General features: G+C 42.2%; 2 protein-coding genes across 2 annotated transcripts; one reads left to right on the top strand and one right to left on the bottom strand.

Annotated features, from left to right (window-relative positions):
- Positions 1 to 322: 322 nt before the first annotated feature.
- On the bottom strand, positions 323 to 9,853 carry cwf19l1 (CWF19 like cell cycle control factor 1). Its single transcript, XM_030046329.1, has 14 exons — positions 9,735 to 9,853; positions 9,138 to 9,222; positions 8,896 to 8,980; positions 8,169 to 8,270; positions 7,722 to 7,936; positions 6,889 to 7,004; positions 6,694 to 6,778; positions 6,351 to 6,509; positions 5,825 to 5,981; positions 5,319 to 5,398; positions 4,297 to 4,506; positions 2,778 to 2,897; positions 2,470 to 2,567; positions 323 to 1,724 (listed from the first exon to the last, which is right to left on the bottom strand). Exons 1-14 carry the CDS (start codon positions 9,755 to 9,757, stop codon positions 1,580 to 1,582), a joined length of 1,680 nt encoding a protein of 559 aa, XP_029902189.1. The 5' UTR covers positions 9,758 to 9,853; the 3' UTR covers positions 323 to 1,579.
- A 2,325-nt stretch (positions 9,854 to 12,178) lies between these two features.
- dmtf1 (cyclin D binding myb-like transcription factor 1) lies at positions 12,179 to 24,009 on the top strand. The gene is made up of 17 exons (XM_030046123.1): positions 12,179 to 12,267; positions 14,358 to 14,473; positions 14,711 to 14,809; positions 15,033 to 15,118; positions 15,236 to 15,350; positions 15,547 to 15,623; positions 15,740 to 15,897; positions 16,253 to 16,285; positions 16,388 to 16,497; positions 16,767 to 16,995; positions 17,137 to 17,288; positions 19,017 to 19,202; positions 19,592 to 19,674; positions 20,169 to 20,357; positions 20,609 to 20,818; positions 21,644 to 21,749; positions 21,866 to 24,009. The coding sequence occupies exons 2-17, from the start codon at positions 14,365 to 14,367 to the stop codon at positions 21,898 to 21,900; spliced, it is 1,977 nt and encodes a 658-aa protein (XP_029901983.1). The 5' UTR covers positions 12,179 to 12,267; positions 14,358 to 14,364; the 3' UTR covers positions 21,901 to 24,009.
- The last annotated feature ends 1,483 nt before the right edge of the window (positions 24,010 to 25,492 follow it).

Genomic DNA, 25,492 nt, shown 5'->3' with positions numbered 1-25,492 from the left:
TTTTCCATGGTTTTTGTTGAGCACCATTGTGTACTGCAGGCAGACTCTTCAATATAATTACACTTTGTAATTATATTTATGTTTGATTAACTACTCTGTGATTTTCCCCAAAGGGAAAGAAAACCTTCCTATAAATAAGACCCTGAGACAAACCAAAGAGTCAGCTTGTAGACTTGAGGACAAAGTAAGATGCTGTTAAACTTCATTTTGATGTTAGCTGTTCCATACTGAAATGTTTACGTCATGCTTACCTGTGGAGTTATTGAATTTCTACCAGACATCAAGTGCCCATAACTGTGGTATAAAATACTGACAGCAGAAATACAAAATGAGACTTTAATTATAATCCACATACAAAATAAAGTAAATCTGTACACAGAGGATCTTGACAGAAATAGCTTTAAAAACATTTTTCTTTGAATTAAAAGTAAAAACCAAATAAGAGTCCCTGTAAAAATGTTGATAGAAAAGCGCTGTTGACCATCTGTGTTTAAAGTGACTGGGTCTAAGTGTTGGACCTATAAAAGTTGTGACACTGAGGTGCAGGGATCAGTTTCTCCTCAATCTGCGTGGATCTAAAATAAATTGTGAAGCAGTCATTTAACAACTGCGCTGCTGGAAGTGGATTCAGTGTATAAAAACAGTGGCTTAAATGGACTTCTGGCAATCTGTAGCATCGCCACTCTGCCCGAACTGACTTTTTCCATACACAGCTCTTCAAGAGACCACATAAATGACACATTTTAAATACCATTCACCTTAATTGCGTGGCAAAACATGACCCAAAGAAACACTTTTAGCAGTGGCACTTCAGTGAAGACAGACATGAGACAGGCTGAGAAGAGAATAAAAACATGTTTAAGCCTGGAGACACTGAACTGAAATGAACTGAGTGGAACGGACTAAAAATTTAGAATGGTCCCAAGCTTTTTTTTTTTTTTTACACTTGTTTCTTAAAATAATACTTGATACACATTCATAACAAAGTGGCCCTTTTACTATCCTCCATATCCGACTGATATGCCATAATAGTGATTCCAGCTGTAGTCAGTTGATGAATGCTTTTACATTTGCTGTTCTAAACATTCACTATTTCCTAGGGGAAAAAAATCCATTTAGAGATCCTCTTCCATGTAAGTTTGTGATGTCCAGTTCATTTCAGCCGTTATTTGGTAATCAAAGTGTTATAACTTACCATTTCTTAGTGAGCTTCAACCTGCTTTATCTACTTCTACTTAAGTTTGTGGTTTCCCAGAGTGCACACTGTATTGCACTGCAAAATGGCGGCTCTGGAAAGAAACACAGAATGGCTTGCACCTCATGCAATTTTGGCCCAAATGGATCCAGAAATGCAAAGTTCTGCATATTACCAATGACTGTTTTTACAGCATAATAAGCGGGTCTCTTCTTTACTGGGCTGTATTCTGCACATTAATCCTCAAGGCCTACAACAGTGTGTGTGTGTGCATACAAAAAAACATAAACAAAACAAAAACAAATTAACATCAACAACCCTGCTGTTCTGTGTGTGGGAGTCACTATATCTGTGTGTGTGTGTGTGTGTGTGTGTGTGTGTGTGTTAGTCGTCCAAGGCGAAGTCATATGGTTGGAATTCGTCTCGTAGTCGCCTGCTGCACTCCTCCTCCTCCTCTCTGCTCTGCTTACACTCCTTCCAGTCTGCACGGGTCGGGATGTTCAGCACCGCCTCGCTGGCCAGCACCTCCCTGCAGGCAAACACACGCACGCACGCGCGCGCACACACACACACACACACACACACACACACACACACACACACACACACACACACACAACCTTACCACCTGTCTTAGACTGACATAAGTTATTTTGTGGTAAAAGTTACATTAAGTAGTATCAAACTGATGTTTGCTATGTGAGTACTTAGTGTCTTTTAAATGAAAAATGCATATGTTAATGCTTCTCTGAATATACTCTAATTTATGTTTTTGGTTTTTACTGGACATTGTGTCTCCTGGATGTGAATGACTGCAGTAATAAACATCCCATGTGTGAATCTTTTGCATAAATACATTGTATGTATGTATGTGGATATTATTCTATTATTTAATTAGGATATTATGACCAAAAATGGTACTTTAGAGTCACTATTTACATGTTTGGGTATGTTCAAGTAGCTGTTTGAGGCCTTTGTTGTATTTTGGAGTACATTTGGGTATGCAAATTATTTTGGGTAACTACACACTTTTGGATACTATTGAGTCTACTGAGACTGAGGCTGAGACTGAGCTGACTGAGCTGAGGTATTTTTGTGTAACTGAAGCCTTGGGGCACTTTGGGGTAGTTTGGGTGATTAGCAGGCCCATGTTTGCATGCTATTTCCTGCATTCCACATGTTTGTCATATGATGATGACTGACTGAAGGTCACACTTGACCTTCCTTTGTATTTACCAGTACATTACTGATGACAGTGCACTGACATCACTGACCTGCCAAACTGCAGAGGGAAATGCTTCTGGATGCGGTAGTAGAGTTTCTCCCCCGAGTCCAACTCCACATAGAAGTATGGAGTCCCTGGAGGAGCAATCTGAACACACACACAGACACACACAGAGAGTGAGACAAAGAATGTAGAAAAACAACAGAATAATTACTCTGTCATGCTAAATCTGAACAGTTCTTAGTGCAGCCTCGTGGTTTCTTTTTTTCCCCCCACAAAGCCTGTTTTGTGTGTGTGTGTGTGTGTGTGTGTGTGTGTGTGTGTGTGTGTGTGTGCGCACGTGTGAGAGAGAGAGACCTGTTTGAGGTCTGTGTGTTCAGGAATCTCCATCAGCTCCATCTGCTGTTCCTGGGCCTGGACCATGAAGGCCTCTTTGATGTCCTCAGTGGTGCAGTGACTTAATGGCACCGGGACGACCTGGAGGGCCGGAGAGAGGCGCAGTTCAAAGCTTCCCGTCACATTAAACAGGCAAACTGGCGGACTACCCACAAACCCAACGAAACACTGTCATCTGAACTGAAACTTGGCGATCACACCCTTGAAATGGAACAAAGGCACACGTGTGGAAATAAGAGAAAAAATACAACACAATGTTTCAAAACGTAGCAGATTTTCTTACTTCTCTCCATTTGATGAAAGCTCCAGCGGTGATTTGTGAAAAGGAAAAACTGATGGTTTGGTTTCATTTGTCAAACTACTTTAATCAACTTTTAACTGTACTATTCCTTTTAATTTTCATTCTGCATCAATACAAGTAGACTAAGTTTCTTTTTACCAATAACAGCAAAATAATCTAACATAGTCTCTAATAGTTAAGTTCTGTAATTTGATACTATCTCAACATTTACGTCTCTGTGATGTCCTGGTATGATAAATAAAATGCTTTGAGAACAGTGAACCTTCCGTTCAGCTTTTTAGAATCAAAATGAAGTAAAACCGGAGAGACTTGGGACAATGAAAGCATCTTTAGTGTTTTCAGCACAATCATCATCCATCTGCCAGCAGGAAAGAAGAAGGCTGACAGTGTGTGTGTGTATGTTAGTTAGTTAGTTATTCCTTTATTTCAGACCCAGGGGATCCATATCACAAAAGTATCACAAAGTTAAAAAAAAAAAAAAAAAAAAAAAAGATAAATACAGAGCTTTCCACCATATTCAACATGTTCACCAGTGACTCCACGGTTTGGAGAAAAATCTGACAGAACTGTGTACAGGGTTAGCCAGAACAGCAATGAAGTCATTTTCTATGGAAAGGTATTGTGTTCCTACCTTTCCATAGAAAATGACTGAGGGAAATTAGGGAAGCAAGCTCACTAAACATTTTTAAAAGCAAACTGAAAACATACCTCTTCACCATGGCCTTTTAATGCAGCCTACAGTTTTTATCACAGCTAAACGATTTTAGTATTTGACTGTATTTTAATTCTACTAAAGTTATCAATTTACTTTTATTTTCATATTCATATTTTATTTTTTACCTTTTTACTGTTTTATTGCCTGCACAACTGTATATTTTATTTTTTATCTTTTTACTGTTTTTATCCCCTGCATCCCCTTGTATTTTAGTTCTATTGTAATTTTACTATATTTTCTATCGTTGCTTATGTGGACTGCACTATTCCTACTTGCTTTATTCTGTACTCTGTTTGTGTAAATGCTTATTCTATGTGAATTTTATTGCTGTAAAGCACTTTGGGCTGCAGTCTTTGCATGAAAGGTGCTATGTAAATAAAGTTTAATATTATTATCATTTTCTGACTCAGATGCCCTACACATAAATCTACACATCATGTGTGTGTGTGTGTGTGTGTGTGTACCTGCAGCTGCAGATGCTGGCTCCTGTAGTTCCTCTCGAACAGCACACAGCGCTGCCCTCTGCTCTTGTAGAAGCTCCTCAGGGCAGCTTTGTACCTGTTCATCTCCTCCACCACGTCGGAGCTCAGCTCCACCACAGACTGGTAGTGTCCGATGGGGAGGATCAGCAGGTGCTGGGGGGTCAGACCCCCTTTAGCCAGAGCCAGGTAACACTGCCAACACAAACACAGCACCACCACTCAGTGTTTCTTTTCAGCTTTACTTGTGACACTGACTGCTACATAATGAGTAGTGGGACGGGACAACACATCACCGAAACCCCGACAGTCCCTGTGATACCAACTCTGATAAAAACTGTAAAAAAGAAAATCCTTTTTCACATTATGGGTTATTGGGTAAATTGAGTACTTCCAGAAGACAATGTATATGTAATATTATATACATAATTTTTGTCAAATATCAAATTCCCTGACTTTTCTATGACTATAATGTTGATTTATATATAACTTTCCTTTCCGTTAACCAAAATTTTAAACTCATTTCAAACTCAGTTGTCTTAGTAAGTTTATCATTCTGTTTCATTGTTCCATGGAAGAGAACATAATGTGAAAACAAAAGGAAAATAAGTTTGGTTACATTTGGTGAGAAGCTAATTACTGATTTTTTTTTATTTAAAATGAAAAAAAAAACAAACAAACAAACAAAAAAAAACTCCATGCTATTCCATGACTTGTACCAAGAATTCATTTAATTCCTTCTCCTGTCTGGAATAAACTTTTCAAAATTCCTTGACTTTCCCAAAATGCCTTGACCCTGGAACCCTGGATATCTGGGAGCGAGGCTCAGTCTGAGGATGCATTTTCTTTTTTTCTTTATTTTTTGGGGTTTCTTTGTGCCATAACAAGATACATCAAGGAACACAAAGGGCAATTTATATAACAATAATGAGAATAATAATGAGAAGAAGAAGTATATACCATATATACATATATTTGTGTATGTGACAAGTGTGTGTTAAACTCACATGTGTTCCTATGCTGATGACCAGGTGTTTCTCCACCTGAGGACTGGCCAGACAGAACCAACAGGGCCCAGTGGGCTGAGCTGCTCGCGCGCACACACACACACACACACACACACACACACACACACACACACACACACACACACACACACACACACACACACACACACACACACACACACACACAGAGAGAGAGAGAGAGAGAGAGAGAGAGAGAGAGAGAGAGAGAACATAAGACAAGTTACGGTCATCAAGTAGATCCTTTGAGTAACGGAGCTTTTTTGAATACACACTGCGGTCATTTTTAGTGTTTATAAGTATACCAATAAATAAAGCATGGGTTTAGTCATGTGTAATCAATCAAACTGTAGTATATTTACTGTAGACGTGGACAATATTAACTGGATCAGATCTGATTTCTATTGATAACAGGCCATTATCAGAGCCATGTGTCAGTCTGTCACCAGTAACAATACTCCATGTGAAAGCACAGCGGCTGGACTCACGGGGCCTGCGAGGCTGTTTGGGCTGTCCCTGGTGGTGCCTGTCTCCATCATGCGGCTGTCCCTGCTGATGCCTGTCCCCCTCTGAGTGCCTCTTCCTGCCGCGGCCACCCCCGCCCTGCTTTTTGCTCAGGTCAAAGAAAAACTGGCAGGCTGGCTCCTGAAAGGGGGAGAGGCAAACAGAGAGAAAGGCTTTGTTGCAAAGTCAACCGAAGAAAAAGATTACCCTGCAGAACATTTATCAGGAGGGTATAAAAGATAAATGTAGTATGAGGATGAAAAACACTGTAACTGCAGAGATTGGTCTTCATATCCACCATCATATCCATCATATTTATCATGAATTTTACTATCAGGAATATTTTGTGCAAGCACCAACAGAAATCCCTACAACACTGCCATAACATGGATACTCAGGTATTCAGTCGATACGTTGTGATGTTTCATTTGGTCTGTATCACGCGGTGCTATTCTGATGTATTAGTGGCTAACACAGACAGAGCTGATTCACAGGACACACACAGCTTACCTCGGCCCCTGCACTTTGGAAGCCGCTGGTGTGTTTGTGCAGCTCGGCCTCGTCTTTCCCAGAGCGTCTGTATGGGTTTTCTGTGACGTCCTGAGGCTGCTTCACCAGCTCTGACGGATCCATAGTCTTCATGGGAATTATGTTGAAGGCATACAGATACTGGGGAGACGGGGGAGAGTCATTATCAACAGGCTTAAACTGGGTTAACTCCTCACTCACCATCGATCTACTGTTACTGAACTAAGATGAGTGCTTGTATTGATTCAGTGTCTTAATAAAGTATAATTAATCATACGGTGATATTACAAAACACTCTGGCAGGACAGGACACACACACACACACCTTCTTCTTGGCAGGGTTGTTGACAGTTGCTAAGGCGATGAAGCGGCTGACATGCTGCGCATTCTCCTGAAGGACCATGTGGTTCCTGAGGATGGAGACACACACTTGCATGGTTATAATATCAGTGCACACACACAGCTGCCTTTCACACTTGCACTCCTTTCACCCTTTTTTTTTTTTTTGAAAATGACAGACCTGTATGGCAGTCGTTCGTAATGAGCGCCCTCTAGTGCAGCAAAGTGGTAGCGTGGCTTCAGTTTCTCAGCCAGTCTGGCGACAGAGCTCGTCCCACAGAACTTAGTGTTCACTTCCTGAAACAGAGACACACCATATCAGCAGCTTTCACCACGAGACCATGTGACCGGCCCTGGGTCTGGCTCAAACAGCAGCTAATTTAGAGATGAGACCTGGACAGTTTTGTTTAACTAAGTTCAGCCTTAGTTTAACCCTTTGAAACGGGAGCTAATTCACTTGATTTGTTTCAAAACATGGGAAAAGGGCAAAGAGCAAACCAGCAATATATATTTAGAATTAAATCACAACAAAACTGCAAAATAAAAGCAAAAATATGTGGAAAACATTACATGGTGAAATAAAACCTTCCAAAATAAAAGGCCTCCCATGGGATCCAAGGTTTCAAAGAGTTAAAATAAATAAACCCAGAAAAAAACCCAGCATGATTTACAAGTTAAATCAAACTTTTCTCCTGAACTGATCTTTGTTTGTTGGTGTATAAAAATCTCATTTGTACGTGGCTTTGGATAAAAGCATCTGCCAAATGTGAATTCTAACTGTAATTGTAATTATTAGCATTCTTTTTCAAATTGATTGGTAATACCACATACACGGTTCAACCTGAGGAAGGTTTAATGGGAATAAGTCGCAGCTGGAAACCCGAGGTCAGAGGTGTGTTTGGTCTCCCTTTAAGCGGAGCTCGTGTGGAAACTGGCATACTCTGCACATGCAGATGTTGCAAGTGATGCCACATATCATTCCTAGCTGTCTCCCTCTCACACACACACCCTTACCGGGTTATTGGCGTACTGCCACACTCCTCGGGGCCACTGAGACGTCAGCAGGATGTCCACTCCTCTGAACTTGGAGTTGTTGGTCAGCGACTCCACCAGGGTCAGCAGGTCTTTGGGTGTGAAGCAGTGGGCAGGGGCCGGCTCCTGGAGGGCCTCTCTACCGCTAACGTAGGCTATCTGCAGGCCTGATGCCCCTGTGAACACACCCCGACGACCTGACACACACCCACACACACACACACACAAATGTCTTCAGATTAACACACCTCTGAACACTCAGTGTGTCCATTCTCACAATGTCTGTACATGATGTACACATGAAGGGCTTGTTAAGAATTAGTCCAGTGTCATTTTCAGTTCAAATATGTCTGACATCATAAATTAAAATGCAAACACATACACATACACACATAAACCAAAGCTGGGAGCTCTACAGCCCTGCCTTACCTAGGTAGGTGATGTTTTCAGCCAGCTCACAGCCATCTGCACTGGGGAAATACTTGACTGTCTCCTGGCTGGCTGCTCCAAGGATGTAAGTGTGGATGGGAGCTGAGGAACCACAAAACAACCCAAAGATATTAAAGAAATGAACGCCACCAAGGAAACTGGTTTACTCATCTGCCAGTGAAAGTGTCTGGAGTCCTACTTGTTTATTTTTTCTTATGAAATGGACGTTCAATTACAGGTGAATCTGTAGGTTCATAGATTAGGCTGTAGGTTTTTACTGAAGAATAAAACAGAGGAATAAACCAATAAACCAAATAAAACAAGGGGGGAAAAAATGCTCAAAATGCCAACTGGTATGGCATGTTCAGACCAAACACCAAGTGAATTTGTTGCGTTGCAAACTTGTGTTGCGGAAACAGCCACAAAATTTTTGCTTGAGCTGAAAATTTTCAACTCGCACAAATTTCATGCTGTGGAAATCCATTCAAGTCACCCATTGGCGTCTATTCACATCTTTGCATTAACGTACATAATTGCAGCACATGTAAACTGTTGAATAAATAAATAACCGCCTTGATCCACTCAACTCAACTTCTTTTTTTTGTCCTCCAACATGTGCACATGTATTTAAAGACAACAAATGATTGCAATCTCAAATAATATCACATTTCTATAAATGCATGAACTATCCCTTTAAGACTGTGACTGATGATGCAGTTGTGCCCACCTTTCTTGGCTCCAGATTTGTACTGGTGCCACTCGGCCTCGGCCTCCGGTGTGACTCCAAAAAACTCCCCAACACACAGCAGGAGCTGCACACAGACAACAGCAACAGCACATAAGACCTGATCATGTCATAACTGACCAATAATAACAATGCTACTAATGTAATAACTTGAAAAAGCTAATGACATAGCACGTGCATGTTTGTATAATACTGTATATAGCTGACATGTTGACTGGACTCACATCAAACTGGCCACTCTTCTTCTGGATGGTCTGCACTCGGTTGAACAGAGCATTCACCCTGCCCTCAACATCACCACATGCCAGGCTGCAACACACACACACACACACACACACACACACACACACACACACACACACACACACACAGTTATTCTCACATTTTTCCTCCACTAACACACACCGTTGAGGGCGGTAGTGAACAGTGTCAGTCAACAGTTATTAAAGTTGATTTTTTTTTTTAATGAGTGAATTTTAGTGGACTATTTTTATGCCGAAGTCGCTGGTCATATTTAAGCTTTGGCACACAGTTCGTCATGTTCCACTTACGTTGCCAGCAGACGAGGGGAAATGAAATTACTCTATTTTTGAACGACTTTCGGTGTACGACTCATTCTACTGAATGTTAACTTGGTGCTGAAAAAGTTTCCCAAACCAGTTTCCTGTTGAAAACCATAAACAGTTTGAGGCGTGCTGTGTAGCTAACTGTGTTGAGACAGAAAAGAGCGTTCAAAAAAGGAAAACCAGCGTGGAATTCAACCATAAAGATCATTTACGTGTTAAAATTCACAGGTGAAATAACTCCAGACTCTAACTCACACTCTCAGAGGCTGCTCTCCCATGTCGTGGCGAAATTACAGCTAATAACTGCCAACGGTTTGTAATTTGGATTTTTGCGACTTGCAGGCTGTGTACGTCTTTGATATGGGTCCCCTCGATGTAACTGTGGAACTAATGATCAATCATCACTCTCACTAAATATGACGTCATATGACGACCACAACTACTCTCTGGGGAATTAATATAGATTTATAATTTTAGTCATTTGCTGACGGTTCTATTGCTTCTACATCAGGTTGTTTTAGTTTTTGAAAAGTAAGCCAACTGAGGTTTTCACACGGGACGATTTGAGAGTGGACATGCTGGTTGCCAGGTTTGGTTACTAAACGCTAATTGAATTGATTTCTAGTCAAGATCATGTTAATACTTTTAAGACTAATCCTGCTACCACCAGTCTTGTATAAAGTATTTGAAAGCGATACTTGAGTAAAAGTACAAGTATCTCATCAGAAAATGACTTTGGTAGAAGTTAAAGTCACCTTTTAGAATATTACTTGAGTAAAAGTCTTAAAGTACCTGACATTTATTGTACTTAAGTATCAAAAGTAATTTTCTGATATTTTCTGTACTTAAGTATTAGAAGTAAAAGTAAAAGTATTTAAACAAAGTGAGCGGTTAGAATTTTGATAATGAATTTATTGTGGCTTCCTTACAGTAAAAGCAATCCGGGTACAGGAGAAAAAAGCTTCAACTTTTTAACATTACCGTTAAACTTCTGTCACCATCAACAGCTCTCTGTCTCTCAGCCTCCCTGTTTGGACAAACTGAACTTGGCAACTGGCAACAACTGTCATGATGAGAGCGAGTTATTATTTGAAATTATAAACGGGTGCTTCCCATCCTTAAATGTGATTGGCTGAGCCGCGTTCCATGCCGTTGTAAAATCAGGGTAACCCACTGGCAGACCGCAGCACAAAATATCCCTGCGCCAGTGTAAACGGACATAGCGTTGCCTAGCAACCAACTACTCTGCGCTCCACTTACTCGTTAGGTCACATTTGTTTCTAGACTTTTGTGTACAAAATGTCAGACTTTGTAGTGAATTTTGATTTCCTGGGTGGCCTGAGCCTGGATGAGTGGTTGGAGGAGGTGCTTGGTGTCTGTTAAATGATGCTGAATTCACTACCAGCAACAGTGTTTTCGCCGGTGTGGTAAAGAAACTCCGCTGAGAAGGACGTGACAAATCTTCCCACCACCAAGCCATAACCGAGGCAGACTGCCAGAAGATGAAGCACTTTCAGGCACAAAGTTCAAACACACCTTGGGGGCTTGTCTGTAAAGTCTGGTTTGACGTGCAGCTTCATATGGGACGCAGGGCGAACGAGGGCAACCGCAAATTAAAGACCGACTCCTTCAGCACTCACGAACGAATGCACAAAAAATCACAAAGATGCTGCCGAAAAAACATAGAAAGCCTGCGGCGATTCATATATGGGCAGCCGGTTACCCACTGTGTCCGGTGGCGGAGCTTCTTCTTCGCACTTGGCGGCCGCGGTTGAAACGATAACAAACGGGAATTACGTCACCAACTCAACTTTTATTTTGAAGTAACGAGTAACGAAGGTGGTTAAGAGAAATGTATCGGAGTAAAAGTACACATTTTATTTCGGAAATGTAGTGGAGTAAAAGTAAAAGTTGTCAGAAATATAAATAACGAAGTAAAGTACAGATATGTGAAAATTCTACTTAAGTACAGTAACGAAGTATTTGTACTTCGTTACATTACAACACTGGCTACCACTGATAACAATTGTATACGTGATTTTAGTGAGTAGGCTACAAGATAAAGAATGAGCTATGAGCAGTGTTGCATGATTTCCAAATAGGCTGGAAGAAACAGTCATAAATAAATAAAAATTAGATAAATAAATACATAACGCCAAAGATTTTGCTTTTTGATGTTGATAGATGGTGCTGTTGTTGTTGCAATTAATCGAACACAACAGAATTCATCTTGACTTTCATATTACAATACCCATAAGATAAAATTAACATTACCAATTAATATGCAACATCACAGACAGTGTAACATTATTATTATTATTACTGTTGTTGTTGTTGTTGTTGTTATTGTAATTAATATTATAATTACATCTGCACATGCTTTGATTGTATGTACATAAAGTATTTCTATACTTGGTGTATGCACTGAGGTCTTTTCCTGCATGTTTGCATTTTTCTGACTACTACATCAGATACATTATAACTACATACATTGTAATCATGTTTTGATTTGTTGATTCTATGAATATCTACTGATTTCTTGTCCTAAGTGTGATGTCAATAAAGCACTTAGGAAATTGAATTTGAGAGAGAGAGAGAGAGAGAGAGAGAGAGAGAGAGAGAGAGAGAGAGAGAGAGAGAGAGAGAGAGAGAGAGAGAGAGAGAGAGAGAGACTTACTTGCAGGTTATTTACTTATCTGGCAACCCGTGGCCTCCGCACGGCCCAGCTTCCATCCTGGTATTTGCCTTCATCCTGGTAACTCCGAAGTCCCCGGACCAAAAACAGGAAGTAAGTAGCCAAATCAAAAGTAAAATTCACCTTCTGTTTGGTTGTTGGGGGCGAGGGACATCGCAAAGACCGTGCAGATTGGAAAAAAACACCCGAGAACTCAGAGCAAAGCCCCAGAATAACGCCAGACGACACAGACGCCATAAGCTTCACCTTGTCAACTAACATGGCGCCTGAGATTTTTCGTCTTCTTTCATTTAGCTGGCTAGCCTGCTGGATGCTAACGGTTAGCATCGTGTGCTATCTGAACTCGTAGCAGACACTGGAAGCATGACAACATGAACAGCTTGTTTAGTGTGTGTGTGTGTGTGTGTGTGTGTGTGTGTGTGTCGGTGTGTACACTCGTTCTCCCTACGTTATTCACCCTGTCACCAGTCTACAGCCTGGTTAAGTCGGTGAATAGCTGAATGTTTTGACTTCAGTTAGCTGAGTTAGTCGGGCATCAGTCCCTTGACGTTGTTTGCCGTTATGACCAGACTTCATTGAATATGCTTCAGTTTAATGTTGCTGGGATATTCGGCAAACCCCCATGTTTGCTTGAATATTAATTAAGAGCTCCTTGAAATAATTTAAGTCCACTCTTCAATCCGGCTTATGTCCAACATAATTAGAAGTAACCGGTGAGGGAGGAAACCAGCTCTTCATCTGTTATTGCTGCACATTTCTTCACTGAAAACCACACCGGCAGCGGTGCTAGGGACCAGCGTCAAGCCGCATCTGTTACTGAAGTAACGGGATGCGTGGTATAGCATCAATATTCCGAGTTTATCACCATACTCATAAAAATGCTCAGGTATTTTCTAGAGGCAAGTAATAAAAGATTAGGTCTCATACTTATAATTTCATGTCAAATGTGAAAACATAAAGAGAATGAAAACTCATACCGTGTGCCAAATGTAACCACATGCGAACAAATACAGAGCAATTTCAGGCATGGACAAAATAACAGAAATAGCCAACATTTTACATACACATACTCAGTATACACTTTATTAGCCCCACCTGTGCAATACAATCCAGCACAGCTGTTCTACTGCAAAGGTTACTGTTGTGATGCCTGTAATGCTCAGCTTTTCTCTTTGTCACAGTAATAGAGGTGTTTATTCACTTCTATGTTTGGCATTGAGCTCATAGTTAGTGCTGCTGTTGGACTGGACTGCATTTCATTGAAGGGTGTTTCTACTATTTTGTCCGCCCTCGTATATAAATATGAAGGACAAAAAATTATAAACACCTCTCAATGTAATGCAGTCCAGTACAAGACCTCTGTAAACTACAACCTCACTAATAAACACAGAATTAAATGTATACACTCTCCGCAATGTCAATACAAACTGAACATTATAAACTTTGTGAAAAGGCAGAATTTATGGCAGAGCTGCTGACCTGAACTGCATTAGACTGTACAGGTGGCCACTGAGTGTATATAAGTCGTCAATGAGTTGCTGAACAGCTTCAGTCATGCTGGCAGACATCCTGAACATGTGGTGGATACTGGAGCTTCCCTCAGGAGAGAAGCCAACAGTTTTTGAGACTTGACATAAAGGTTCAGCAATCAGGTCTGTGAGGAACATGGGAGAGGTTTCGTCCCTTTTCGCTTTAAGTGTGTATGAAGGCATGATCCCTGTGGAACATGAGAACATCATGAGGCAGCGTTTAACACCCTCGGGTGCTCCTGGTGCTGCAGAATGGGCTCACATGGCAGTGACAACACATACTACACTGGTGATTATCAGAGGTCTTTTAAAGCAGACTCATACCTAACACTGACATTCAAAAGCTCTGTGAGCAGCTTTTATAAATGAAACCCATGGGCATAAATAATTAAGACACCATAAAATGAACTTCCATAACTTCAGTTTTGTGGAAAACAATAAATTTTAAGGCAACCTCATGTATTAGTAAATAAAATTTTCACCCAATGAAACAGTCCCACATTTTTGAACAATCCTACTCAGCCACTTATCCAATCAAGCTTTTGAATGACCCCTTTTGATCGATCCCTCCCTATGCCACGTCCTGCCCTGGCATCCCGTTGTAACAGAAAATCAATCAAGGAAGTTTTACACCAATGATCTGCTGTTTGCCAGGTGCATCATGAGCACAGGCGCCGAGGAGGAGGAGGCTGTGACGCTAGAGACCGTCAACTCAGTCACACTCACTCAGGACAGTGACGGCAGCATCATACTACACTGCCCTCCTAATGGTGGGTTATCACACACACACACACACACACTTCCCTCTGACTGTCTCTGCCTGTGTGTGGTTATTTCCTTCTTGAACCATGTTCACTTGTTTATATTCATTCACACTGACAGGCAAAATACAGGGAAAAACATGCAGGAGGCTGTTTCAGTTTTCTGGCAGAATGTATTTGAACACATTATAGACTTAAGTCAGCTTATTGAAGTGTGTGTGTGTGTGTGTGTGTGTGTGTGTGCAGATGAGGACTCAGAACCTCTCCAGAAGAAGCTGCGTCTCACTACAGAAGGACAAGAAGACCCAGATGCACCGCCACAGTTCTCAGTGGTTACCTTACCAAGTGAGACACACACACACACACACACACACCCTGAATGAATTCATTTTTATCCCTCTTTCAGACATAAACAGTAGTGATGCAGACATTTACTAGACTTGACAGAATCACAGACAAACACAGCCTGATGGTTTATATATTCTTATTTTAATGTGGAAAAAGAAGCATACTGCAGAAAAAAACTCAACGTTTTCATTACTTCACTCTCTTTTTTCGTCTTCCCCAGTGTCGGAGAGCGAGGAGAGCTTCGAGGTGACGATGACCGCCACGGCAGACAGCGAGCTCTCCGAGGAGGGAGTCGCCCAGATTCAGGTGCACACACAGCCTCTGTACATCCAACCTTTGGCCAGAAAACGAAAACTCCATTCAGGCCCGTTTTTGCGGGGAAAATTCCCAGATCAGCGCTCAGTGTCCTTGTTGTGTGTGCAGATCTTACAGGAGGATGAGGACTCTCTGTCTTCACATCAGAAGACAGAGGAGGTTTCTCCTGTCAGCCAGGCCTGGTTCACCACCAAAGAAGACAAGGACACACTGGCTAACAAAGGTACACACACACACACAAGAGATGTTGTCAACTGTACAAGATGATTTTTCTTACCTAACATAATAAAGAGGAGAACAGAGGGCAGTATGAGCTGTGGCTTATGTTATTACTTATGTTATTACATTGTACATACTGTAAACATGAGGCTACTTGCTTAAAAAAAACATATAATGTGGGGTATAATATCTGTGTTTAGGTCATAAGTGGAAGCAGGGCATGTGGTCCAAGGAGGAGATAGACATTCTCATGAACAACATTGAGCGCTATGTGAAGGTAGGTGTTCTTGTTTTTGCTCTCACTGTAACTCAGTCCTGTCACTCTCCATGCCACATACAGCACACCACTCGCCATGCACATTCTCTGTAAATGTTTGTATGTGTGTGTGTCAGGGCCGCGGCATGGAGGACCCAGCAGAGATCATATTCGAGATGTCCAAAGAGGAGAGGAAGGATTTCTACCGCAGCGTCGCCTGGGGTCTAAACAGGCCGCTGTTTGCCGTGTACAGACGGGTGCTGCGCATGTACGACAACCGCAACCACGTGGGGAAGTGAGTACACAAAGCTGTAAATATGTCAGTATGTCTTCAGATAATTACACAAATATTAGGCCTTCAAAGTCTGACAAAAGTAGCCCTAAGTTTGAATTAATGAAGTCTTAAATTCATCATTAATATCCATCTTTTTGTCATTTCCTGATGTTATTCAATTCTACCCAATTACAGCCTTCATATTTAACCTGCTGTATGGAATGGAAAATTGTACATGGGCCTAACTCCTTTTATGATCCACCTATGATATATATATAATGGAGGTTAGGATGTTATTTTTCTTGATGTAAACCTGTTGTTCAGCTCTATGGTTTTTCTTCTCTCCAGTGACAATTTGTTCGTTCTCCTTTTATAGGTACACTCCTGAAGAGATTGAGAAACTAAAAGCGTAAGTAAAACCCCTGTTCATCTTCTGTCAGGATAAAAAATCCTCTGTTGTGTATTATTTTACCCTTTACACTCGGTGTGTGTGTGTTGTGTGTGTGCTCAGGCTGAGGCAGAAGCACGGGAACGACTGGGCAACGATAGGAGCAGCTCTGGGCCGCAGCGCCTCCTCTGTCAAGGACCGCTGCCGACTCATGAAGGACACATGCAACACAGGTACAGAGAAGAGTGTGTGTTGCCACGCATGAAGAACACCTGGAAAATTCCCAAACTGACAAAAACGACCTGGAAATATCAGAAAGACGCTAAAAAATGATAAAGTTGGGCTGTGATTACATATTTAAATGTTTCTCTAGGTTTTCAAGTGCTCTCTCTGCAGCGGCGTTGTCCAGCAGTCATCATTTCTGTGACAGGTCTTTAAAGTTTTGTAACTTTTCGGTTTGCTCATCTCATGCGTTTGTTTCCTCCGTCTTTCTGTGTGACAGGTAAATGGAGCGAAGAAGAGGAGAGACGCCTCGCCGAGGTGGTGTACGAGATGGCGGGCGTGTCGCCGGGCGTGGCCGTCACCGGGGGCGTCTCGTGGGCGTCGGTTGCCGACCAGGTCCGCACGCGCTCAGAGAAACAGTGTCGCTCCAAATGGCTCAACTACCTGAACTGGAAACACAGCGGAGGAACAGAGTGGACGAAGGAAGACGACCTGAACCTAATCCGCAGGTACACAGGGAGGAGAGTGTGTGTGTGTGTGTGTGTGCGCATGCAAATAGAATGGGAATGATAACGAAAGATCATGCAAATTCACACCTACATATCTGTGTTGCCTGAACTTGATAAAACTGAACTTGGGTGTGTGTTCAGGATATCAGAGCTGGAGGTGGAGGATGAGAATGACATAAAGTGGGAGGAGCTTGCAGGTGGGTGGAGCAGCGTTCGATCCCCCCAGTGGCTGCGATCCAAGTGGTGGAGCATCAAGAGACAAGTAGCCAATCACAAGGAGATCCCCTTCAGCGGTACACACACACAAACACATACATTGTTTTCGTTTCTTTCTGGTGTTTTCTAGTCCATGTCTTCCCTCTTCTTTAGCGGATACTTTTTAACAGAGTTTTCCTGTCTGGGCATTTGAAGGCAAATATTGCCATGTATTGAACTGGAGCTGCTGATAGTGGATATGGTGTGCCAGCAGTGAGTGTCTGTAACTTGGCTGAGGTGTGTGGACCATGTGGTTGTGATGTTGAGGGTTACAGATCACACCAAGACCTTCCTCATGTCATTCCAACCCTCTCATTTCTGGTTCAGTCTCTAAAAATGACAACAAAAACAAAATGAAGAAAGTCAAAAAGAAATGACTGTATTTATGCAAAACAGTTGCCCAAATATTCAGAGTTTTTCCCAGAATTGTATTTTTGTCAGGGAGGAAAATCATCTGAAGTAGCCATTAGACCCTGGGGCACTAAAACTGTTGAAACTAGAGCAAGGAAAACCCATTTTGTTTTCTTCCCCAGACATCTTCCACATTCAGGAGAAAGGGTTTTACATGATTGATTGATTTCTTTTTTCTAAGTGTCATACTTCACTCAGAAGCCCAGCCCATATGGGCTTACAAGACACTGTTACACACATTACAAAACCATACTCAAACATACAACAACAGCAACAACAAAATACGCATTAGAATAAATCAGGCATACAAAGTCAAATCCAAAATGTACCCATCAAAGCATCAGTTAAACAAAATATGCTGCCTTCTATTCCAAGCCTTGGCAATAAAATTTGCAGTCTTAAATACTTCAGCATTAAAGAGCCATTTCAATTTATGGCCATCATCTACCCAAAATAGCTCAGGTTTTTGGTTTTGCATGGCCTCAAATAAAGGGACCCTCAAATCATCATACAGGGTGCAATAAAACATAAAATGAAATTCATTTTCAACATCTTTTAAATCACAGACATTACAGATCCTATTCTCTTCAGGGATGGCTGTGAACCGCCCTCCTTCAATGGCCAGGGGCAGGGTACCACTCCTCAGCTGGGCACACAGTGACCTCTGGCTTCTGGTTAGAAAAGAGGTGACATAGGGTTCAGGAGCAAAACAATCTTTCATCTGAACATATGATCTGAGCTTGGGCTTCAGCCATACATCATTTGACCACTTCTCTTTAAAACTGAGAAACAGTCTCTGCTTCAACATATTCACATTACAGCGAAGCCTGTTGTGAAAAATATAAGAAAGGTCTGCTTCCCTAAGGATACAGTATCATTTAAGATTTATAAACCCTCACTTTTCTTTCAGTTATAAAAAGTGTGTGTATGTATATATATCAGAAACAGATCTACCAGGGTGGCAGAGTGTGGCAGCTGCTGCTCTAAAAATAGGCCTTGCCTCTCCAGCTGCCACCCCAGTTTGGGCAATCTAGTAGAAAAAAAACATTTTAATGTCACTGGTCGAAAAATTACATGACTGAAAATCATCTGTCCAAGTGCAAGTGAATGTGGTGTAATTTGACACAGCAGGAGGTACCATTCCTCTCACTTTTCAGAGCGATTCCTCCCGTGATAGAAAGATAAGCATTGATACAACCAGAATAAAGTCATATGAGAAGTTGAATTCATTGCAGTATGCTAACAAGGAAGTTTAAAGGGCTGAAGGCAATGTATAATCTGAATCCTGTAATCCATGTAACTGATGACATTAACAAAGTGTGTGTGTGTGTGTGTGTGTGTGTGTGTGTGTCCAGTCTTGCTGAAAGGTCTCCAGGAGCTGATGGAGTCCTCTCAGACAGCAGCGGGATCAGGAAGTCCCTCCTCGTCCTCTCTCCAGATCAGGGTCACGCGCCTGGAGGAGAGTGGCAGTAGCCCCGCCCCCAGCTCGGTTGCGGCGCTGCAGATTCCTGTCCAGATCCCACTGCAGATCACACATCTGGGTGAGACCCTCTGCTGGAGCTCTCTGCTCTTTATCTAGTTTACACAGAGAGACACCAGGAAGGCCAGGAGCTTACTGTCACAACCAGATGTGTTAATAACATCTGGAAAGTTTAAAGGGATGATTCCTCTGAGCTCTTCAGTAAAAAGAACCATAATAATCCTCAATATTTTGATGTAAATAACTGCCTGTTAGCACAAGCTCAGAGTGCTAGTGAGTGATAGCCATCATGGCTGCACAGACAAAGACCTGGGAAGATGAAGGCTCCACCAGGAAACTGGCACTCTTCCTTCCAGCCAGCAGGAAGCTGTCAGGCTGCCACGCCTCCCTCTGCTGCCCTGCAGCTCACACTCTCCCCTGTGTGTGTGTGTGTGTCTGTGTGTGTTCCAGCCTCAGACTCCTCTGCTGCAGCCAGTGAAAGTGAGACCATCACACTGAACACAGGAGCCCTGCAGACTTTCGAGATCTTACCTGTGAGCCCAGCACACTCTCTCTCTCTCTCTCTCTCACACACACACACACACACACAGTTTGACTGATATGGGTCACTCAGCTCAGTGTTCCCTCAATATCATTCTGCTTATCAGTCTGCAGAAGCCTCTGGCACACTGAAACCCATGATAATCATAATAATAACACATATGAATACACTTGTTACATCTCATAACTTATCAATTTAGGTTAAAGTCTTACTACAGGCAACTAGTGCTGGATCAAGTCTATAGTTAAAACATGTACACAAACAAGTGGTATGTTATAGTTATTATAGTTATAGGACCATCTCTGATTTTTAATAAAAGGTCAATATCAGCCGTGTGTTTTGATTGAAACATAGCAAGTTGGTGGTGTTTAAGCATCAGCGCAGGTTCAGATTAAAACCAGCAGCACTGATACTGGTTCAGCTGGTTGTTTCCATGTAATACCATCATCATCATCGTCATATCCAGGCCTTTTCTCTCTCTTCCAGTCCTTCCACCTGCAGCCCACCGGCACCCCTGGGACCTACTACCTCCAGACCACATCCAATCAGGGCCTGCCGCTCAGCCTCTCCACCAGTCAGGGCCTTCCCCTCAGCTTGGCCAATAACAGCACGGTTACCTTGACGACAAGCTCCTCGCCCTCCTCTCCTGAACACATCATCCTGCACAGCCTGTCGGTGAGTGGTGCAGTTTCCTGCACACTCTCCAGTGCTGAGAGTGTGTATGGAACAAAAGCGTAGAACTGAGTTAGTTTTATTGATTTTATTTTAATAGTAAATATCATTTCTGCTCCCACGTGCAGATGTGCTGATGGGGGAGAAATCAGAGAAAAATCTGATAGTTTAAAGTGCCAAGCATTTTTACTGTGATGGGTTGTAGAGTTGTGTTTCCACAAGCGCGGGGCGTCACGTGTGTGTTTTGGTCTCAGACGGACGGCCTCTGCTCCAGCGACGGCGTCATCATCCAAACCGTCACCTCTGACCCCGCCTCCTCGGATCCTCTCAGCCAATCGCAGCTCGTTGTGGAGACGCAGGGGCCGGACCAGGAAGACAGGCTAGACGCCACGAGTCTCCTGGTTGGTTCGGAGAACGTTGCCACGGAAACACAGGAACCAATGGCAGATGGCTTCACTGATAAGGTAAAACATGGTGGATCTGTTGAGCTTCCAGTATCAGGCCGTTGAGCTATGGTCCAGTCAGTTGCCATGGTAACACATGCTAAATATTGTCCACAAATGATGAAGGCAATAGTCAGACTGGACCATGTAAAGGATAATTTGCCATAACAATCCTGTTTACAAGAGCAAACTTCAGACTTGTGCAAACTAGAGGCTTGTGTTTGTTTTTCAGCCTCCAGTCTGGTGGATATGTTGAAGTTTATCTGATTACATTTTGTACATTTAGTCAACACTCTGCTGGGGGAAGCTCTTGAACTTTTTCAACTATAATCATGAGAGTTGTAGTATCATGATGGTGCAATCTTGGAAGTGACCAGCTATCATCTGACGAGGATTTAGTCCCAGCAGTGACCGTTGGCCCAGCGGTCTGTGTTGCAGGGGCTTCCGGTGGAGCTGCTCACTTCCCTTCCATAAAATAAACAAACATCAACACTTTTTGTAGGTGTTAAAAGTTCAGGCAACGTTTTGGCCAATGTGTTCCGCCTCTTTTACTCTCCACATGGACTGTTAACTTTTATAAAACCACTTGGAAGACAAATGGAAACCAGAATATGACAATACAAATTAGTCCCTTGCCTACATATTCTGCACATACACATGTAGATGATGCTGTTACAGAGTGTTTTACCCTGGTTAGAGGACATTTCTGGGGAAAATTTGTGAAATTCATAGTAAAAATTCATCAAATTATCAGCAGCTTCAGTACAAAAATGTAATCAGCCTTCTTATAGCTCATATATTATGTTGTGTGTCCTTTCAATAAAATTGTGTGTGTGTGTGTGTCAGTCTCTGAGCTCCCCCTCAGTGGAGGCACCGGTGGTGGATGCTGAGATAGCGACTGGCAGTGCTGTGCTGATCGTCTCTCCTCCCAACATCAGCAGCACACTAACAGGTAACACACACACACACACACACACACACACACACACACACACACACACTCACATACATACATTCTGTGTTTTGTTCACACACTCAGTCTGGCCTATTCTCTGTTTTTTTCCTCAGATCCGATCCTGGAGAACCAGGACGGCTCAGACTGAACTGGACCCTCATTTGTCAACCTGATCTCACACACACACACATACACACCCAAAAGCAGCTACAGCAACTCTTGTCATCCCGTCTGACTTTTCCGTGTGGAGATCCTGTGGGAGCCGAGGCCTCCCTCCCTCCCGTCAGCACGGCTCCTCCAGGCTCTCCTTCCAGACCCTGATAAACACTTTTTCTGAACTTTACAAAAACCCGGAACTCTGGACCCTGGTCCCAGATGAACCAGAGTTCTTTGGCTAGTTTGGAATCGTCCTGAAGGTTATGTGTTGTGTTGCCTGCTTTCTACTAAGCCCCTGGATGAAATGTGAAGGACTCTCGGCACGAGCACGGCCGACGCTAATTTATTAGACGTAGCTTGGCTAACACCGCACCTTCCTCCCACTCCTGCAGCCTGAGAGACTCTGGAGGCTGTGATGGAGCCGCACCATGCTGAGGCACATATACTGGTGTCATGCCTCAAAAGCCCATATTAGTCACATTGGTCCAACACACTTCCTATAAGCTCACTGTCCTATCTGCATTCTTTTTCTTGCTCCTTGCTCCTTGATGATGATGTTGCACATATGAATTACAGGCAAATCAAGAATCCTTTGCCGCCTCTCGCGTTACATTGCGTTGATGAGACCTAAGTTGCCAGCAGCACTACCTGTGTCTTAGTGTGGGAACAGAACCCAGAAAGTTGAACAAAGTAACCGGGCAGCTCAGCGTTGACCTGGGAAGCTTCCAGAGGCTTTGGTGCACTTCATGGAATAAATCTGCTCCTCCAGGGAAATGAGGAAGTGAGGAAATGTGTGCAAAGTTCAGCCGCAGCAACAAGCTTGTTGACATCCTCATAGGGGAAAAAAACATTGCTATTAATTTTACTAATATTGCAATGTGATTGGTAGTTAATTTTCACAGAAAAAAATGACTTTGAAATGATTTTTGCCCACGTCTGCACTAAACAATCCATGCATTTTGACATGTGTAAAATACTATTTGTAGAGCAGGGTATTTCTATTGCACCATAACACTTGATTTACTACGCCTTGTTCCATTTTACCTTCATTAAAAAACTGCTGCTCCTGCACTTTGGATATTGGATTTGGCCATATTGCGATTTCAATGAATTGTCCAGCTGTGCTCATGAACAGACTTGAAGTGACTTGACGGTGTTGCCGGCAGTGTGAAGGCTCAGTGGCACGTCAGAGGCTGCATGTCGCTGCTCTGCTGCGTCGTGTCATTACCTCACCCTGTGTGTCCGCACGCGACACTCGGCAACACAAACTGTAACTCAAGCTGATTCCTTGTTGCCAATGATGTTTCATCTTCCTGTTCCATGTTTGTCTTTTGTGGTGAGGAGAAGTGACAGCTAAAGGGGTTTGGTTTGCACATAAAACACACAATGACGTATCAAAATTACTGTGATTTCTAAGATGTTTAAAAAAAAAAAAAAAAAAGAGCCACTCTGGATTCCACTGGTCCTGAAGTTAGCATCTTAAGCCCCACACCAAACTCCACTACCTTGTTCATGTGAGATAAACTGAATTTTTGAAGCTGCTCTTGAGAACATGAACTTTTTTATTTTTATACTACCTGGTCTATTATCATTGTTCATTCAGCGCAGCTCGCCTAGCCATGGTGCTGTCCCCCACACCTTCCTGCTGCTACACACTGTTCCAGTTAGTCCAGGCACCTTTTTCTTTAATGCTCCTGAAAGGCCTCAGAGATCCTTTTAGCCCTTTGAAGCCTGAGCAAATTCACAAAAAAAGCCAAAAAGCAAATGAGCAAAAATGACCGGAAAATTACCAAGAAATTATAAGAAATACAATAAAATGACCAACTGGAAAATAAGTATAGTAAAAAATAAAATAAGCAGAAAAAAAAACTAAAGAAAACTATTTGTAATTATTGCGAATATACAGCATATTTACAATTAAATTACAAGCAAATTATTACATAATCACCCCAAAAACAAAATAAAGCCTGCCCACAGACTCCTGGGTTTTAAGGGTTAATATAGTCCCACAAACCTGTTGATTTATTTTTATGTAAAAAAAAAAAAAAATGTTATGATTCCGTCCCTCACTTTAAAAATGATGGCTGCACTTTTGACAGTTGTCGGTTCAGTTTACACCACACTGTACACCCAGCTTACGTTGGAAACTATAGATACAAACCCCTTTCTCTTCCCGGCATGTTATGTTATGTCATCATGTGCTATAAACGAAAAAACCTGTCAATAAAATGACCAAGAATTCTGTGGTCACACTGGAAAAGCAAATTGTTTTCCTTTGTCCAATCAAATATCGCAGAGTCTGGCACTGTTCATAGTAAGATTAACATTATTATTATTGTTATCATTATTGTTACTTAAGAAAAATACTAATCTATAGGGCTTATAATAAAAATGACTAATTACTGAAGCGTGAGTGTTCCTTTGGTAATGAAAACGTCTCGCTACATTTGTCTCAGGACGACTCCAGTAATTCTGTGATCTGTTTTGAGGTCATGTAGAATAAAGCAGCAGATTATGAGCTGCTCTCTTCATCATGTACAGTCTGAGGAGCTGGTTTGTTTCAGTTTGTCACACTGGACAGAAGTGCAAAGGGCAGAAGACAGGGTACACAATTGTTTATTCCATAAAATATAATTAAATAAAAAAGTAACACATGGCTTTGACAATCCAAAGGTCGTGGCGAGGTTATCACGTCTCGTGGAAGGCGGGGCTTGGTTTCCCAGTGTCTCTTAGCACTAAGGTCTTGATCACTTTGTTCACCACAGCCTGATTTCGCACACATCACCGCCTGACATTACGCAACTGATTTGTGATCAGGGCTTCAGCTTATGGTTTACATTTTAAAGTTGCAGTTTCTCACAGTGTAGGCTCTAACGGGCACCGAGAGGCAACTGGCCAAAACTCACTCCAACATGATGTCAGTAAACTGCACATGTTTACTGATCAAGCAGCTCTTGTTTGGAAGCATCAGGTCCTGAGTGTGGAGGAGCATCCATGAGTGACACCACGATTCCATTCTGACAAATCTGATTCGTTTTCAGCGTCTCAATTAGTGGAGTTAGGTCACATTTAGGCCAATTTTTGCCCCAACCATTGCCTGTAGGCAGTGCTGCCTCCTGGCCTGAGGCCCTGCTGTGGAAGCACGGCTGCAGCAGAGCTTGATTAATTTATCAGAACACGGGGACATGATGAGAAAACACGTTGGTTATCAAAACAACCTCCCCCAAACTTAGAGCTAAGACACTTGTGGAAAACAAGCCGGGCTCTCCCCTTCCTCCACAATTGGCATGTTGTGGGTGTGTTCCAAATTGGCTACAATTGAGGAACAATACATGAACAAGAGGCTGCAAACCTGCACTTCCTATCCTCAATTCACACAATCTTGTTAAACATATTGAATGTGTTGATCTAAACAGGCCTTGTACCAAACATTGTACTCATGATTCTCATTTCTGATGTCAGAACATTGTGGAATCAAGCTAACGAGACACTTGGTGCTACAAACATTGCTCGGATCTTTAAGTGGCAGGCTAAGTGCAAAATTTAGATTGTGGACACATCAATATGATATAGAGATCTACACA

This window comes from Myripristis murdjan, chromosome 23 (genome assembly GCF_902150065.1).
Source record: "Myripristis murdjan chromosome 23, fMyrMur1.1, whole genome shotgun sequence".
In the NCBI taxonomy this organism is placed as follows: Eukaryota; Metazoa; Chordata; class Actinopteri; order Holocentriformes; family Holocentridae; genus Myripristis; species Myripristis murdjan.
The sequence above is the reverse complement of the archived record's forward strand: the minus strand, read 5'-3'. Positions and strand labels throughout refer to the sequence as shown.

Bases quoted from the DNA above. Each gene is read 5' to 3' on its own strand.
- cwf19l1 (XM_030046329.1), bottom strand. From the start codon at position 9,757: ATGGGAGAGCAGCCTCTGAGAGT. The intron at 2,898-4,296 runs GTACACACACAC...CCGGCCCTCCAG, and splicing joins GCCAGCATCTGCAGCTGCAG to GTCGTCCCGGTGCCATTAAG. The intron at 2,568-2,777 runs GTCTCTCTCTCT...GTGTGTGTTCAG, and splicing joins AACACACAGACCTCAAACAG to ATTGCTCCTCCAGGGACTCC.
- dmtf1 (XM_030046123.1), top strand. From the start codon at position 14,365: ATGAGCACAGGCGCCGAGGAGGAGGAGGCTGTGACGCTAGAGACCGTC. The intron at 16,996-17,136 runs GTACACAGGGAG...GTGTGTGTTCAG, and splicing joins GACCTGAACCTAATCCGCAG to GATATCAGAGCTGGAGGTGG. The intron at 21,750-21,865 runs GTAACACACACA...TTTTTTCCTCAG, and splicing joins CATCAGCAGCACACTAACAG to ATCCGATCCTGGAGAACCAG.